Source organism: Suillus plorans (assembly GCF_016647745.1).
Source record: "Suillus plorans strain S12 chromosome Unknown HD556scaffold_3, whole genome shotgun sequence".
In the NCBI taxonomy this organism is placed as follows: Eukaryota; Fungi; Basidiomycota; class Agaricomycetes; order Boletales; family Suillaceae; genus Suillus; species Suillus plorans.
In genome coordinates this window covers 1,012,623-1,027,192 of record NW_024537387.1, presented here as the reverse complement: position 1 = coordinate 1,027,192, position 14,570 = coordinate 1,012,623, and the positions used below count along the sequence as shown (strand labels likewise).

At 48.3% G+C, this 14,570-nt stretch overlaps 6 protein-coding genes across 6 annotated transcripts; 4 read left to right on the top strand and 2 right to left on the bottom strand.

Moving 5' to 3' along the window:
• Positions 1–103: 103 nt before the first annotated feature.
• On the bottom strand, positions 104–2,508 carry HD556DRAFT_1328080 (glycoside hydrolase family 3 protein). The gene is given in 10 exon segments (XM_041301605.1): positions 104–354; positions 412–478; positions 534–709; positions 766–796; positions 848–1,164; positions 1,216–1,426; positions 1,474–2,041; positions 2,100–2,224; positions 2,260–2,261; positions 2,277–2,508. 10 exon segments carry the CDS (start codon positions 2,490–2,492, stop codon positions 112–114), a joined length of 1,956 nt encoding a protein of 651 aa, XP_041166663.1. The 5' UTR covers positions 2,493–2,508; the 3' UTR covers positions 104–111.
• Positions 2,509–4,572: 2,064 nt separating this feature from the next.
• Positions 4,573–5,765, top strand: HD556DRAFT_1261903 (uncharacterized protein). Its single transcript, XM_041299064.1, has 3 exons — positions 4,573–4,675; positions 4,729–4,861; positions 4,914–5,765. The coding sequence occupies exons 1-3, from the start codon at positions 4,610–4,612 to the stop codon at positions 5,621–5,623; spliced, it is 909 nt and encodes a 302-aa protein (XP_041166662.1). The 5' UTR covers positions 4,573–4,609; the 3' UTR covers positions 5,624–5,765.
• Positions 5,766–5,973: 208 nt separating this feature from the next.
• HD556DRAFT_1328066 (uncharacterized protein) lies at positions 5,974–7,690 on the top strand. Its single transcript, XM_041301604.1, has one exon. The coding sequence runs from the start codon at positions 6,233–6,235 to the stop codon at positions 7,448–7,450; it is 1,218 nt and encodes a 405-aa protein (XP_041166661.1). The 5' UTR covers positions 5,974–6,232; the 3' UTR covers positions 7,451–7,690.
• A 150-nt stretch (positions 7,691–7,840) lies between these two features.
• Positions 7,841–8,095, bottom strand: HD556DRAFT_1209166 (uncharacterized protein; the record flags this gene model as incomplete). The annotated part of the gene is made up of 1 exon (XM_041296530.1): positions 7,841–8,095. A coding segment is annotated over one exon (255 nt), but the record flags the coding sequence as incomplete, so codon positions are not given.
• A 778-nt stretch (positions 8,096–8,873) lies between these two features.
• HD556DRAFT_500420 (uncharacterized protein) lies at positions 8,874–10,914 on the top strand. The gene is made up of 3 exons (XM_041310792.1): positions 8,874–9,013; positions 9,081–10,863; positions 10,912–10,914. Exon 2 carries the CDS (start codon positions 9,106–9,108, stop codon positions 10,687–10,689), a length of 1,584 nt encoding a protein of 527 aa, XP_041166659.1. The 5' UTR covers positions 8,874–9,013; positions 9,081–9,105; the 3' UTR covers positions 10,690–10,863; positions 10,912–10,914.
• Positions 10,915–13,397: 2,483 nt separating this feature from the next.
• On the top strand, positions 13,398–14,558 carry HD556DRAFT_1328062 (uncharacterized protein). Its single transcript, XM_041301603.1, has 3 exons — positions 13,398–14,293; positions 14,317–14,321; positions 14,363–14,558. The coding sequence occupies exon 1, from the start codon at positions 13,522–13,524 to the stop codon at positions 14,275–14,277; it is 756 nt and encodes a 251-aa protein (XP_041166658.1). The 5' UTR covers positions 13,398–13,521; the 3' UTR covers positions 14,278–14,293; positions 14,317–14,321; positions 14,363–14,558.
• Positions 14,559–14,570: the final 12 nt, after the last annotated feature.

The window sequence follows — 14,570 nt, the reverse complement described above, 5'->3', positions numbered from 1 at the left end:
AGTTTCATTGCGTGCAATTCCAGGAATCGCCCTTCTATAGACTATAGAAGTGCCAATTGGTCAATTGAGCATCACATTAAAGCAAAAATTACAGTAAGTACGTGCACTGCATCAAATAGGAATGTCCCCCTGTAGCCTGAAGTCCCTACTGCTCGCACCAATAGAGAGCGAGATCTGGCCGTCAGGCTTGCGCCACCCCTGAGAAATGACGTCCCAGATAGACAGGTCATAGCGCGAGAGCGTTATTGAGACTTGTTTAATGTTGTACGGCGAGATTTCGACATTTGTGAAGCCCTTCAGGACTGATGGAGGCTCGCTAGCGGAAGATGGGTGGTGGATGTAGAGCTGAGGGATCTATGCGAGTGACGTGGGCATACATATAAAATAGCAAGATCAATGGGTGTCACGAACCTCAGTCCCAGATACAGGTCCAGTGTTGGTGACCTCGAAAGTTATCCGGAATGCAGGCTCATGGAGCCTGGCAAGTAGCAGTATCAGCCTGTAGATCCTTCATCGGTTTGGATAAACCTCACCAAAGTGCAGTGGACGACCCTTCGGCGATGGGCGAAGCCTTCCCATCCTCCCAAGCAGTGATCAAATCCTCTTGATCAGTATCCGATGACTGAATTGGTGTCACACAAAGGTCAGAGTACGCGAACGTGGTGTAACTCAAGCCGAAGCCAAACTCGAAGCGCGGCATGATATTTGCCTGCATTTTACCCTTGTTAGAGATATGAAAGTGTCAAGTAAAATCAGGAAACTTACTTGATCAAAGTGGCGATAATCGATGAATAACCTGCAAAGACCCTGGAATCAATGCAGGGCAGCCTTGGTCGAGTACACGTACCCCTCGGTGTAATCAATGGTCACAATATTGCTTCCCGAACCTTTGGTGATGAGTTGTGCGGGATAATCGACGACGTCCTTGGCAATAGTATACGGAAGTCTTCCAGAGGGATTGTACGCACCATAAAGTACATCAGCGATAGCATTGCCCGCCTCCTGGCCTTGGATGCCAGCCCAGATAACAGCGGTGATATTAGGATGCTCGATCCAAGGCTCTATGATCAGCGGGCCGACACTGTTCACAACGACTATGGTATTGTTGTTCTGCGCAGCAACAGCGAGGATGAGGTCATCACCGTTGTGCCAGGCAGTTAGGTTCTTGCTAACAGGAAATGAACAATCATTGTCACTTGAAAATGTATGAGGAACGTACCGATCTCCCTTATTGCCATTAACAGTAATGTAACCCTCGCCAGAGTCGGAGTTAGTGAACACGAGAGCAACAGCCTCGCCATACGCCATATTACCAGCCAGAGCGGTGTTCCAGTCGTCAAAATCCCAGAACACGCTGCTGCAGTCCTGGCGAGCACGCTCCTGGATACCCTCAAGAGGCGAAATAAGGTAAGGGAAGTCACCAGTCCTGTGTCATTAATCAGTGTTGAATAACGATATTTTAAGTGAACATACCCAGACCCCCAGCCCATGGCCAGAATACCATCGCTGCCACCTTGACCTGGGAACTCGTTGGGGCCAGATTTGCCTGGACTGGCATCGCTTCCAATCAATACCAAGTTCCTCGGCTTGTTCAATGGCAGCGCGCCGTTTTCATTTTTCAAAAGGACTGTCCCAGCTGCGCCAATCTCCCTCACAAGCTTATAATGGTCAGCCTGCACATTCACATGCTTGTTGTTCACTTCGTCTTTAGAATTGAATGCGTTGAAGTTCGTTGCAGGGTAGGCCTCGTCCTGGTGAAGGAAATACCAAGCAGCGATGATACGCGTCGCCATGTCGTCCAACCGAGCCATACTTATGTACCCGTCGTTCACATAGTCCGTGAGGTTGCCGCCAAAGTAGGAGTCACCGGAGTCAAAGGTGGTATCGCCGGGCATAGTCATATCAAGGCCAGCAACAGCAGAGAGGGTCGATCTCGTCGCCTGCCAGTCAGATTGAACGAAACCTTGGAAACCGTATTCCCGCTTCAAGATATCATTGAGCATCTTGTCGTTATTGCATGCGTAGGTTTCATTGATGAGATCTGCGATTCAGATCTCAAATGATGTGGATGGTATATATAGAACATGATTGAAACTCACTGTAACTGCACATGACAGACGAGACGCCAGCCATGACGCTGCGCAAAAACGGGTGCGCGTAAATCTCATGCTGAGTCCGGTCATCAACATTTGAAGATTCTGATGTGCGGAAGTGTTCCTGTTCACTAGTGGGATAGATGAACACAAGGGCAAACAGGCGTAAGAAAAGACAAACTTGTTAATAAAGTGCTTGGCAGTAGCTTGTACTCCGCCATTTTGTAGACCTAAAATTGTCTCGTATGCAGATTCGCCGGTCAGGAAAGGATCTGCACCGAAACCCTCCCAGTTACGGCCGCCTTGAGCGATCCGACCCATGTTCATCATGGGACCAAGGGCAATGTTGACGCCCTTGCCCTTGAACTCCTGGCCTAAAGCCAGGCCACGAGCACGCATCAGAGCACGATTCCAGCTGTGGAAGATATCAAACATATAAAGTTGGTGGACTCAAAGATGACTTGCGTGGAGGCCACATGAACGCCAGCTGGAAACGCAGTCGCGTAGTCGACAGAACGGACAGCGAGAGGCGAATCCTGGCAAATACTGAGAAGTACCTTTCATGTAAGTTCAAGTTACGCACCTCAAGACATAAACCAGGAAAGTTTTTATTGGGTGGGATATTGCCAATACACAACCCCTTCGTCCAACCGACTCCAGTTGTGATATTGACCTTTTCTTCAATGGTGTAATCTGATATCTGGGTACCAAGCATGTGTCGACATAGAAAGTGTGTGAAGTCGGTCAGACAATCAAACATTGACAAGGATGCACTCACAAGATATTTGGCCTTCTGGTAAGCGGCAGACCATGCAGGCGCAAAATCAGGCACAACTTGCGGATCACTGCTGACAGAGGGAGGATTCAAAGGATCAGTTGCAGGGTAAATAGGCGGGCGAGGGTTGAGAGTAGGTGTAGGATAGGGTGTGAATGAATAACTAGAGAGCGGAATGGTGATAACACCGGTTGTAGACGCGCCTGAGGTGGTGGCGGAAGCAAAAGATGTCGCGGAGCTTGCGGCAGAAGTTAATGGAAAACTGGACGAGGTTGTCACTGGCAAATATGGGCCAAGTATAGTAGCAGTAACATTGCCACCTGGCGTAGACAGTGTTACAGCAGACGGAGCCGGGGCACCTAGGACAAATGGAATTATACACAACGGCGACAGCAGCTTGGACAGCATGGCCGCTGTACTACACGTTGGTTTCTAATGTAAGCAGGTGTAAAAAGGGTCAGAGAATACTAGTAGAATAAGTTCATGAACGAACCAACACTTTTGGATTCAAGCCGAATACAAGCCGAATAAACCCAACATTGGTCTATAGGCCTGGCATGCCCGCATCTACGTACGTGCCACGCAGCTGACCAGCTGGAACGACAAAGTTAGTAATGTTGAAAACCATACAAGTAAGAACTTTCAAATAACCGTTCTCTCGCTCACGGCGAGCACATCCACGCATTACGCATTCCGGGAATCCGCTACTAGGCTGCAAGTTCAAACTAGCGACGCGAACTTACTAGTAAAGTCAGTACTTACATATCCGAAGCATTACAGGCATGGAAGATATTCCACCACCCGGCATTTGACCATCACTAGCGTGTCGATCGCTGCCAGCACACGCACTGCAACAAGTCAACCCAAGTCAAATAGCATACGCAACCTTCAACCAAGACAGCCTAAAGTGCCTCTGCTTGCACCGATGTGGCCACTGGTCAACAGGTCCACATCAACCTGTTCCATATCCAATTTCCTTGGTATGAGTCATTCGTTGATGAGCGCATTGCTTGTATTTCCCTGGAGCATTGTGAAAAGTTATAGCACTGGCTCCAAGCACCCCGAGTCAGTATTGCTCAAATTTCAATTGCTATTACATGATGCTGATAGGTGCTTCGAACTTGTAGCAAGTACATTGTCATTAATGCTATCTGAGGTTTGGGGTTCTATCGGATGAAGACATACCAGGTCTGAGGTACAGCTGGCAACGCCAAAGATGGTCTCACACGGAGGGCACTCTTCGGCCATATCACACTTCACATCACCTCATGAATCAATGTGCGAGCCGGTCTGGGTTCCCGAGTCTCCTACCACCCTATGTCCTCCAAGGAATCCGAAAGGGTTCATCGTTGACGATGGGTTGTCCTTGGGTCTGTAAGGTCTGTTGAATGAGCCAGAGGCGGTCTCAAGGAGAAGTGTTTGATCCCGTGGGTGGTTCAAGTAGACAGCCTAGAGTCCACCGATGACTCGGAATGAGCTATGTTCCTGACTGCATGTTTATACTATACTATATGCTCGACCGGGAAGAGCGAAATTTTGACTAGAGATGACAGAAACGCCAAATCGGTGGAGATCCATATAGATGTATTCCGACATGCAGTGATGTGCTACGTAGCGCCTTTGAAGCTTTGAAGCCCTCAATAATTTTTTTTACCGCAGCTTAAAGAGGAACTAGCACAGCCACAACGGGTGCGATATTCATGAGGCTCTTGTGACTTTTCCAACAACGCAAACTGTCATCATGACTGCCATCACACAGAACCTGCCCAGATTTATATCAGACCTTGGAATATCGATAATTGGACAGGTATGTTGAATTTTATTGTTCTAGTCAAAGTTGGCATACTCAACATATTGCAGAAATGTTATTCCTCACTGGTCGAGAACCTTAATGTCGGAGACGTGGATTGTCTCAAATACTCACTCTCCAAGGGCTTGGGCATCGGTATCGTAGTAGGAGGTTCTATCATGAAAGTTCCTCAATTGTTGCTTAGTGAGTCTATGAAGCGCCTTTCATATACGTCAGGGACTTATGACACGTCTAGTCCTTAGCGGACGCTCCGCTCGTGGTCTCTCCTTGCCTGCATATGTTCTTGAAACTCTCGCATATGCCATCACCACTGCATACTCATACAGAAATGAGTTCCCATTCTCGACCTACGGCGAGAATCTATTCCTGACTATACAAAATACCATAATTACCCTCCTGATCATCTACTTCCCAACTCCATCGCTCCGAAATGCACAAGCCATTGGCCCACAATTGGCAATCGCCAGTGCAGCATCCGTTTCATCTGCCGTCGCATTGTATATGTTCCCTAAAGACATTCTGTCTCTACTGCAGATGGCCACGTTGCCACTATCCCTCTTCTCGAAGCTGCCCCAAATCACGCAGAACGCACGTGCCGAATCCACGGGCCAGCTCTCCGCCTTTGCTGTCATTTCTCAAATTGTGGGCTGTCTTGCCCGATTGTTCACTACTGCAACGGAGGTCGGCGATCTCATCGTCACTGCTGGCTTTGCCCTTGCCCTCGTTCTCAATCTTGTGCTTGGTGTGCAGATGTGGATGTACTGGGGGAGTGACCAGAGAGAAGACTCTGGAAAGACGCAGATTGGATCGCTCAGCGAGAAGGAAAAGGTAGAATGGGCATCAGAAAGGCAGGGAAGAGTTGATGTGGTCGTTACTCCGAAGTCTCCTGTACCGCGTCATACCGCGTCGCCTTCCGGTAGAAAATGGGCAAGGAAGGTTGATTAGTACTATACCTCTGTTATTTAATGGACTCTGTTTTATTTATTTCATACACTATCTGAGTGTGTGCCAAAATGCTCGAGTACTTTGTTTTGTTGTTGACACCACTGCTTCCGCTAAATTTGGTGCTAACAACTGCCTTCACATACTATTAATATGATTATAGGTCTGCCTAGACCTACGGGTGGCCTCCGGCAAGCCGTAACTCCATTTAGTCTGGAACCAGGCTTATCGACTATTCGACTCGGACGCACCACTGATATCGATGCATCAAGCTCTACTTGTCCCCGAAGTCCTCCTGGATATATTCGCACATGTGAATGAAAGTGTGGACCTACCATCTGATGATTCTTCTTGCGACAGATTGTTATCTCAACAATCTCTTGCATCACTTGCAACGACATGCAAAACCTTCTACGAGCCTGCGATGGATTTGCTGTGGGCAAACATAGACGAGTTAGAACCATTGCTAGGCTGCGTGACGAGGCTACATCCACTGATATATTGTAGTGGAGCAGAGGTGAGTGCGGACTGATCACCATCTTCAGTTCATGAGCTCACCGAGCATCTAAACACAGCCTTCCTGGTCTGAAGGCATCGAACCATTATCTGAACATGAAGCCCGCCAATTCTTGCGTCATGCCTTCCGCGTCCGCTCAATCGATATATCATCTGACAGAAATTTTCACCTCCTCACACTCTTCCCTACTGAGACGTGCATGGTTCCCGAGATTGCAGTCGTTATTATGGCAGGTCGAGGCTCCCAATAACATATATCTGCACCTCTTCCTGTCCCATACGCTACTTTTTTTCTATTTATCAGCAATCCACCCAGCTCTGAAATCTATCGGGACCCATTGTGCTTCTTTGGAGGCCTTAACCATCGGTGATGCTAAGGATCTCACAGCGGACGAGTCGTTCTTGCTGTCTGAAACTATCCGTTCATGCACGCAGCTCAGACATTTGGGTTGTCCACCGCTCGAATGGGAAGCATGGAACCACCTCTCCAACCTCCCCACCCTTCTCAAATTGGAGATTGGTAGCGGAAATTTGTCATTAGACCGACATGATTTCAAATTTGCACCTTTCCTTAATGTTACCATCCTCAATTTCTATGTACAAAAGGCTTCACACACTATCACAACGTTGGAATGCTCAGAATTCCCCTCCCTACAACAGTTCGAGATGCATGTCCAAGTCATGCCTTTTGCACAAGCTGAGCAGCTTTTTCGTGCACTGTCACAATGCAACGCAGGCCACACCCTTGAATACATCGTCATATTCTCCTTTGATTCAGACGGTGACTCAGAAGAGGAGCCCTCAGACAACTCTCTGACAGCAATCACACAATTCCTTCATTTTACACAGCTGCGAACTCTGGGCCTCGTTTTTGAAAATTACCCCGTCTACCTTGACAATGACCTTCTCCTGAAAGCAATGTCAAGTTGGCCAAACATTTGCTACATGACCTTAGCCAATCACCAACTTCGTCTACCTACCATCACATTCCGCGGATTATTCGACGGACTCCGGCTATGTCCCCACTTGGATTCCCTGCAATTACACGTCGATGCTATCAATATCGATATTGATCCTGAAACCGAGTCATTTCAGCATACCTCCCTACAAAAATTTAACGTAGGCTTCTCTAACATAGAAGATGTTGAAGCTATCGCTCGCATCATTTTCTTCATGCTCCCTAGCGTCGAACAAGTTAAACATGGGTACGAGGATAATAATTGGGACAAGGTTAACCAGCACCTCAAACATCTGAGATCTTCTGCGGCTCTTGGCATCACACATAGTACTCCGGAACCAGCCCGAGCTACTTGAATTACTAATTTATCTATGTACTGGGGCGAGTGGTCGTTGTCGCTTTTGTTCTCTATGGATACAATTATTTTCTCCCCTCTGACATTGTTTTGCTGTACTGTGCCACGTATATCTTACGAATACTTAATGACACCCGAACGAACGATTCTCGTGTCTCTAGGGCTACGCCGCTTAAATATACGCAGTTGCATATGCTGACCTCTTCTGACATGATAACTGACACGGAAATGAATACTTGACCAGTGTCTCTATCCCGGCCTAATCCAAACATTCCCCGATATCACGCGCTGGATGATAGTGAAATAAATATGTAAGACAAACCGAGCGTCATGGTGTGGTGTCATCAATCTAAAACAGTGGCCGCAGAACAAACCGTTATAGTACCTCTGAGAGCCACTTTTCGACCATAACCCAGGAGCTGCGGCACAGCCCTTCATTTTGGGGGACATGTGGTCTGTCGCCGAAGGCCGGAACGACCTTGCGCCCCTCACCTTCAGCTTCCTTGACTAATGCACGAGGGGTTAATACAAGGATGTTATTGTTGACAAGCAATTTCTGTGCAACAAACTGTGTTTCTGGCAACGAGATGGTATCATAAAAAAGTTTGATAGGGTCGTCAGTCACTTTACTGATGGATGCCAACAGTTTTCAGAAAAGGCTGCGATCAAAAAAAAAAAAGAGTTGTGTCGGAGTCCCTGACAAACTCCTCATTGCTCGGAAAGGTTATGATAAAATCCCGACAGACGAGCGAGTCGGATAGCTGCAATACTGTCAGGATTCAGGTGAAGAAGAAGCGAGTCTCATTTTGCTCACTATATAAACCCACCGAGGAAGAACCGCCAAGGATGACCATAGGTGTCTTTCATTCGCCGACACTTTTCGCCCAAGGAAAGGTTATCCCAGCTCTAAATCGATTCCCTACAAGGTCACGAGCGCAGTATCTGACCAGAGGAACAGTAGCTGCGCTATCAAAGGATTGACTTGGAGGAATCTTGAATGGGATGTAGCTGACGATGTGATCAACGAACCGTCCCATAACTTACCCTTGTAAATCTTGCATCGGTCAGGATATACCGCGGCTGATACGCAGTAAGATCATCAGTGAACTTGCGATGTACCACTCTGTAAACTAAGGTTGAGCCTATACAGAAAAGGGCAAACCCGAAACAAAGAAATGTCTAACACTCTATCGTCTTTGTGGAAATTGTCAACGCCTTCCCTAGTTCCTCGACAATGCCAGCAATGTCCGTTCCCAGAACGGCAGGGTGATGGATGGGTCACGAATATCACTGTGCCCTTGATCTTGTCGTCGACCGGGTTCAGAGCTGCAGATTGGATGAAGCGTCATGGATTACGGGCGTTAGTCTCAAGCTTTGCCCACAAAGGTTATAGATGGACAGCTGCTGACTAATCGTCAATATGTCTTGTGAGCCGCGAACCATCTTCAATCCGGTTTGCCTATTCGTACACAAAGTAAATCACCCTAACCAGCCTATAAAGGTCGCAAATATCTAACCCGCTCCTGACTAGCACTGCCCACCCCGAACAGTCACCTGATAGCCCGTAGGGATTTGCACATTTGCCATTCCGGTATAAGCGCTAACTCTACGACAACTCTATCGGGTTGCAGTAATTGTGGCTGATGCACTCTCGACATGCACCAGTGTCTTTGCATAAGTGAGATCCTGGAAACGATTTTTTATTTTGTGTTCATCGATGGACGACGACGACGTTTCTTCCACCCATACCCATTACCTGATTTCATACCGTCACCGGAAACTCAAGATCGACGTTCCATCTTCCGACTTGCACTCACTTGTCGTGCATTTCGCGATTTAGCACTCAACCTTCTTTATTCTCATCTGAGAAACTTCTGGCCTCTTATTCTCTCATCCAGACCTTCCCAGCTTCATCCGAATATACCTGATACATACCGTCCATTGATCCTCGCTTCCCGCATACAGATTCTCTCCCAACCATGTCAAGATGACACTGCATACCCATCCTTCCTTGCATGTGCTCAAAAGCAATCACCGCTCTTTCCAAAGCTACGATCTCTCGCATGGCGTGATTCTTCTCTCACCTGTATCCCAGTCCTCAAACACCTCTTGCCCACAGTTGAGATCCTCTCCCTCGACATCTCATCTTCGTTTCGCAAAGCCATCATCCCTGTACTCCCTACCTTCGCCCCTCGCCTCAAAGCTCTTGAGATCAAGGGCAGCCTCTTCATGACCGACAAAAATCCCTCCGAAATTGAATCCCTCCTCATCAGCTATCCCGATGGTCTTGCAGAACTTTCATTGACATGCCAGTTGCATTATGTCCCGAGCACCATCCTCAATGTCATTGCACTCTGGCCATCTCTCCGATCCCTCACTTTAAAGCTAGGTATCGACAGCATTCCTACCCTACCTCTCCACATCCCCCAGCCTTTTTCCGCACTCACTCACCTGCACATCTTATGCGATGACAATCTGGACCTTTTCATGTATTTCTTACGCACCTTCCAAATCCTCAACTTCGGTTCCTCCAATAATCCTTCCATCACATTCTCCAACCTCAAAACAATCCAGTTCAACGCAGAAGGTCACAGTTCCGCCAACACCTGGTCCCAATTCCTCACCTCTCTCGCCAATACAAACACGAAACTAGAGCACATATTTATAACCGAGCGATGCGGCTTTCAATCCATCCCACCCTCCTCTTTCGAATTTCGCCCCCTACTCGCCCACCCGAGTCTTGCACGCCTCAGTACCCTCATACTTTCTCCCAGCCGCACAACCTCCATCGTACTCACCGACGTCGACATCCTCACGCTCGCTCGTATATGTCCTCATCTCCACATTCTTGACTTGGGGCTACGTAATACCCTCGTGTCCTTGTATGCTTTGAATATTCTCGTCAGGCGTTGTCGCGAGTTGCGCGAGGTCTCGCTCTGCATGGACGTGCGGGTCGATGCGGTCAGAAATAGAGATAATGAAAATGTCGGCAACGACAAAGTAGGTCTGCAACCTAACAGTCGCTTGATCAAACTGGGAGTCGGGGAGTCGCCTCGGCCCATCGCGTGCCCCACAGTGCGCCCTATGCCCTCATCGCCAGAGCTGACGGAGTCAATCTCACGGTTCTTGCATGCGATGGCACCCCGGCTCAAAGGTGTCACGTTCCATGGAATACATGGGGGTCTATGGCGGGTGGTGTCAGACAATTTGTGGACGATGGCGACAGACGAAGATGATTAATGGTGTCTTTCTGGGATATGCGGCAAAATCAGTTACAAGATTCGACTAACGTTTTTGGAGTATAGGTGTATTTCAGTGTGCAAGTAGACGATGAGAGAATAGCGATTTGCAAAACTGTAACAGGTAGAGTGTTATAAATGACCAAAAGAGTGATGCCTTGTATGGGCGGTATGCGTGGGTGACGTGAGCCCCCCCAACTTTGAGCGTCCTGACGCTGTGTAGGAGACCGAAGTTCGCACACCTCGTGTACAAGCCTTACATTTTGTACGTGTCTGCTAAGACTTGTATACAGGCTACAATCTCATGCATACCTCCACATTTCTGTTTGTTACTGTACAAGCTTCGCACACTTCCGGTACAAGTTTTACATCTTATACGTGTCTGTTACTACTTGCATATGTGCTACAATCTCATACAATCATCTACCAGGGTTTGTAAGCCATAAAAGGCAGTAACCAGCCATACACGCGAACTGTTCTTTTGTTGATGTAGTGCTGGAGGGTTTCGAAATAAGGAAACTCCTCGAAGCCTTTGCACAACAGACCAAAACAACGCTTACCTTCGTCTTCTGAACTCTGCTCTCATGCGCTGGTTTGGCACAACTGGCTACGGCAAATTCTAATATAAATGCAACCCTTGGGTTATGCGCGCAGCTCGAAAAAGACATCATAATCGTGTATTGTTGATATCAATGGCTATCTGAGCCTATCTCAAACCGATATGTGATTTTCCTCAGTACTATAACTGTTAACGGATGGTCTAGCATAGAGAACACTGCTCTCTTCTTGCATCACAATTGGGCTATTATTTGCTTTTCCCTCTCCGTTAAGTTGCTAGTCAGCACGTAGAACCTACATGTAAACCCTAAGGTGGAACCATAGTTTCCATCTCAAAGGTATTGCGGTATGCTTCGAGTGGTTACACTATATCACTCCCTCCATTCCCACCGCATCAAAGGTAAGAACTACGCTGGGTAACGACGCAGTGGACACCAAAGGTAAGCGTCTTTCCACGTTTGCAAATAAAAAATGCGACTAGCCTTACACATCAAAACTTTCAGACCTCTGTGATTCTACCGTGACGCACCCTGCCGTGTCTCTACCACGCTATAATGTATCAATTACCCTCTTGTGATCAAGCTTGCTTCCCACTGTCTTAAACAGGTGCCGCTGCCAAAGTTCACGGTTGGGTTGTGGTCGAGTGTGCCGCGACGATGCACTGAGTCCGCGAGAATACCGTTGTTCCCATAATTGGATCGTGATCGGAGTTGTACTTTTCCACATGTGATGTCACCCTCTGGTGGAGAAGTATGGGCACTCCCTTGATCATCACATTCTAAGTTTATCAAGGGTCAGTGCATGTTTGTGTTCTTGTGGACTGATGCAAGCGTGATGCTACAAAGAAGCGAAATCCCACAGGCGCGTCTCCTATAGGGAAGTGTCCACAGACGCTTGCCTTTTCACAACGTGATGTCGGGGGATAATGCTAGATGGATGGCTTTGATGCACGACCACAGTCGTGCTTTGTCTATCGTTTCCCCGCCCGTCGTGAGGTATAAAATCGGCATCGTTCTCTGCTCTACTTCTCTCATCTTCGTCTTTACTTTCCAACTGCATCTCTTTATCCTAGCCTCTTTACTTATTCAATTATTTGATATGTCTATGTGAGCCTACTCGCACGTCAGATCGATATCTTTATATGCTAACGACACCTTTCACATCTAGTTCCTCGTGTTACAACCTTCAAACGCCATTCGATAGGTTTGTGTTTAATCTCGAGCTCGATGACGCGCTTCATCTCATCATTTTCTTAGCGAGTCTCTGACTGTGTTGGATGACCATGTGCCGCTCCCTGGCGACTCCGATTTCGTTCCGTTGTCCGAAGAAGACACAGCCAAGTTGATCGCAGCTCACCAAAGCGATGAGACGTCTCCCGAAGTGCGCGCACAGTTGGATGCGTACGTGGTTCTACCTCGTTCAAATCATTTACTCGAACTCACGGTCTTCGACAGATTGTTTAAACACAGCGAGGAATTAATGATTAACGGAAATGCGCTGGCAGGCCCAGCCGATGCCTATGATGATGGGTCAGTCAATCTAATTAGCTTACCACCTGGGTCAAGCAACTCACGTCCAACGACAGATCAAACTACGACAGATTACCAGTGGCGCCACAAGGGTACGTGCACTCGCAACTGAGCCCTGGCCATTATCATTACTTATTTGGTTCTTCAGGACTTGGGACGATCTACAATTCGTTCAAAATCCTCAGGCGTCGTTTCCGACATTGGAGAATTTTACCCCCCCGGTGGCTGATCTCCCTCAGTTGTCCCACATCGATCAAGGGCTCTACTACCCTCCGCAGACTGTCCCTCAAGCGCCCCCGCAAGGCAATGAATGGCCCCAGCATGAATATGACCCTGGCTACTTCATGAACGGACCTCCAAGCGCGTATTATCTGCAACCCTCTGTCGCGCCTCAAGGCCCCGTATTATTCCAGCATGGATATAATCCTGAATATCACACCAATGGACCTCCTGGTGCGTATTATTTGCAGCCACCGCCGGTCGCCCCAGCACCTTCGCAAGGCTACGCTTGGCCCCAGCCTGAATACAATCCTGGATATCATGCCAATGGACCCCCTGGTGCGTATCATTCGCAGCCCTCTGCAGTCGTTCCAGCACCGCCCCAGTATGGATATCATCCCGCTCCCTCCTACCCTTACCAGCAACCTCATAACATCCCGGGTCCGTCCAACGCGTATCACCCAACTGCGGCGTTCCCCCAAGGTCAATATGCTCTCTTGCAGACGGCATCTAGTGGGGGCTCAAGCATGGAGCCAACTTCCTCTGCTCTCGATGGGACGGCATCTGCTAGGCCTCGCAAACGTAGAACCCGCCAGACCTCTAAATCTGAGGATGGCTTGAATTCGTCTGTTCAACCAACTACGCGCAAGCGCAGACGCCCGAATGCCACCGATGACTGCAGACCAGGCAAGTTTGGTCCGTACATGCTAGCGGACGCCAGCGCCACGGTCATGGCCATGCCTTTTCACGACCCAAAGCCTGTCGACATTAGCAACCGCAGGACCCATGATCCTAACGGCAATCTCCTTCGAACGAGGAGATTTGGGGCGATGGAACTGGATGATCATTACCCCGATGGATCTGGCAACGTTACGAAGGACTCCTCACCAGAATTGACCTGCGTACGCTCATGCGATTGGACCGACCAGCCGTGCGGTCTTTTCATAGAGGTGAACAAGGCCCGGATCGAAGACCATCTGTGGTTTTGGCATGGTGTTGAAGCCAAGAAAGAAACTCCCTGCAAATTCGAACATTGCTCGGACCCACAGGCGATGCAAAAACTGGGCCGTCACATCGATGGGGTCCACTTCGCTACATCCTACCGATGCCCCTATTGCCAGAAGCTGTCGTCGAGGACCGATGCTGCGGCTCGGCATCAGAAGACGTGCAAACCATTGCTTAATAGCAGAGCCCACGCTGAGCACTGGAAGTACGCATTCTGTCCCCAAGCGATGATCAAGTCGGTTTCTGGGTATATCGTTCCTGCGAAGAACACGACCTAGGATATTGCCTGAATATGTACGTCCCCCTTATCCCGCATATGTCGCTGCTGCTAATGTTACTCCTTATTTGCGTGCTCTAGTGTTAACTGCGATTCCTGAAACAACTTCTCTTTACGTCTAACGATACTCGTTTCATTCAATTACCCACATTCCTTTTGAATATTCTCTTTACGGCTAACGACACTCGTTTCATCACATTACCGACATTCCTTTTGGATATTCTCTCTTTGACCAACTACACTCATTTCATTCTATTATCGACATTCCTTTTGAACATTCGCCCCTCTTTTCAT

What these genes read in the sequence shown, in the direction of transcription:
- HD556DRAFT_1328062 (XM_041301603.1), top strand. Translation starts at nt 13,522, where the DNA reads ATGGAGCCAACTTCCTCTGCTCTCGATGGGACGGCATCTGCTAGGCCT.
- HD556DRAFT_1328080 (XM_041301605.1), bottom strand. Translation starts at nt 2,492, where the DNA reads ATGCGTGCTCGTGGCCTGGCTTTAGGCCAGGAGTTCAAGGGCAAGGGC. An exon ending in GTCTGTCATGTGCAGTTACA is followed by an intron (nt 2,042 to 2,099) that starts GTGAGTTTCAAT and finishes TCTGAATCGCAG; the next exon opens with ATCTCATCAATGAAACCTAC. An exon ending in ACCATTGATTACACCGAGGG is followed by an intron (nt 797 to 847) that starts GTACGTGTACTC and finishes GGGTCTTTGCAG; the next exon opens with GTTATTCATCGATTATCGCC.
- HD556DRAFT_500420 (XM_041310792.1), top strand. Translation starts at nt 9,106, where the DNA reads ATGCACCAGTGTCTTTGCATAAGTGAGATCCTGGAAACGATTTTTTAT.
- HD556DRAFT_1261903 (XM_041299064.1), top strand. Translation starts at nt 4,610, where the DNA reads ATGACTGCCATCACACAGAACCTGCCCAGATTTATATCAGACCTTGGA. An exon ending in GAATATCGATAATTGGACAG is followed by an intron (nt 4,676 to 4,728) that starts GTATGTTGAATT and finishes AACATATTGCAG; the next exon opens with AAATGTTATTCCTCACTGGT. An exon ending in AGTTCCTCAATTGTTGCTTA is followed by an intron (nt 4,862 to 4,913) that starts GTGAGTCTATGA and finishes TGACACGTCTAG; the next exon opens with TCCTTAGCGGACGCTCCGCT.
- HD556DRAFT_1328066 (XM_041301604.1), top strand. Translation starts at nt 6,233, where the DNA reads ATGAAGCCCGCCAATTCTTGCGTCATGCCTTCCGCGTCCGCTCAATCG.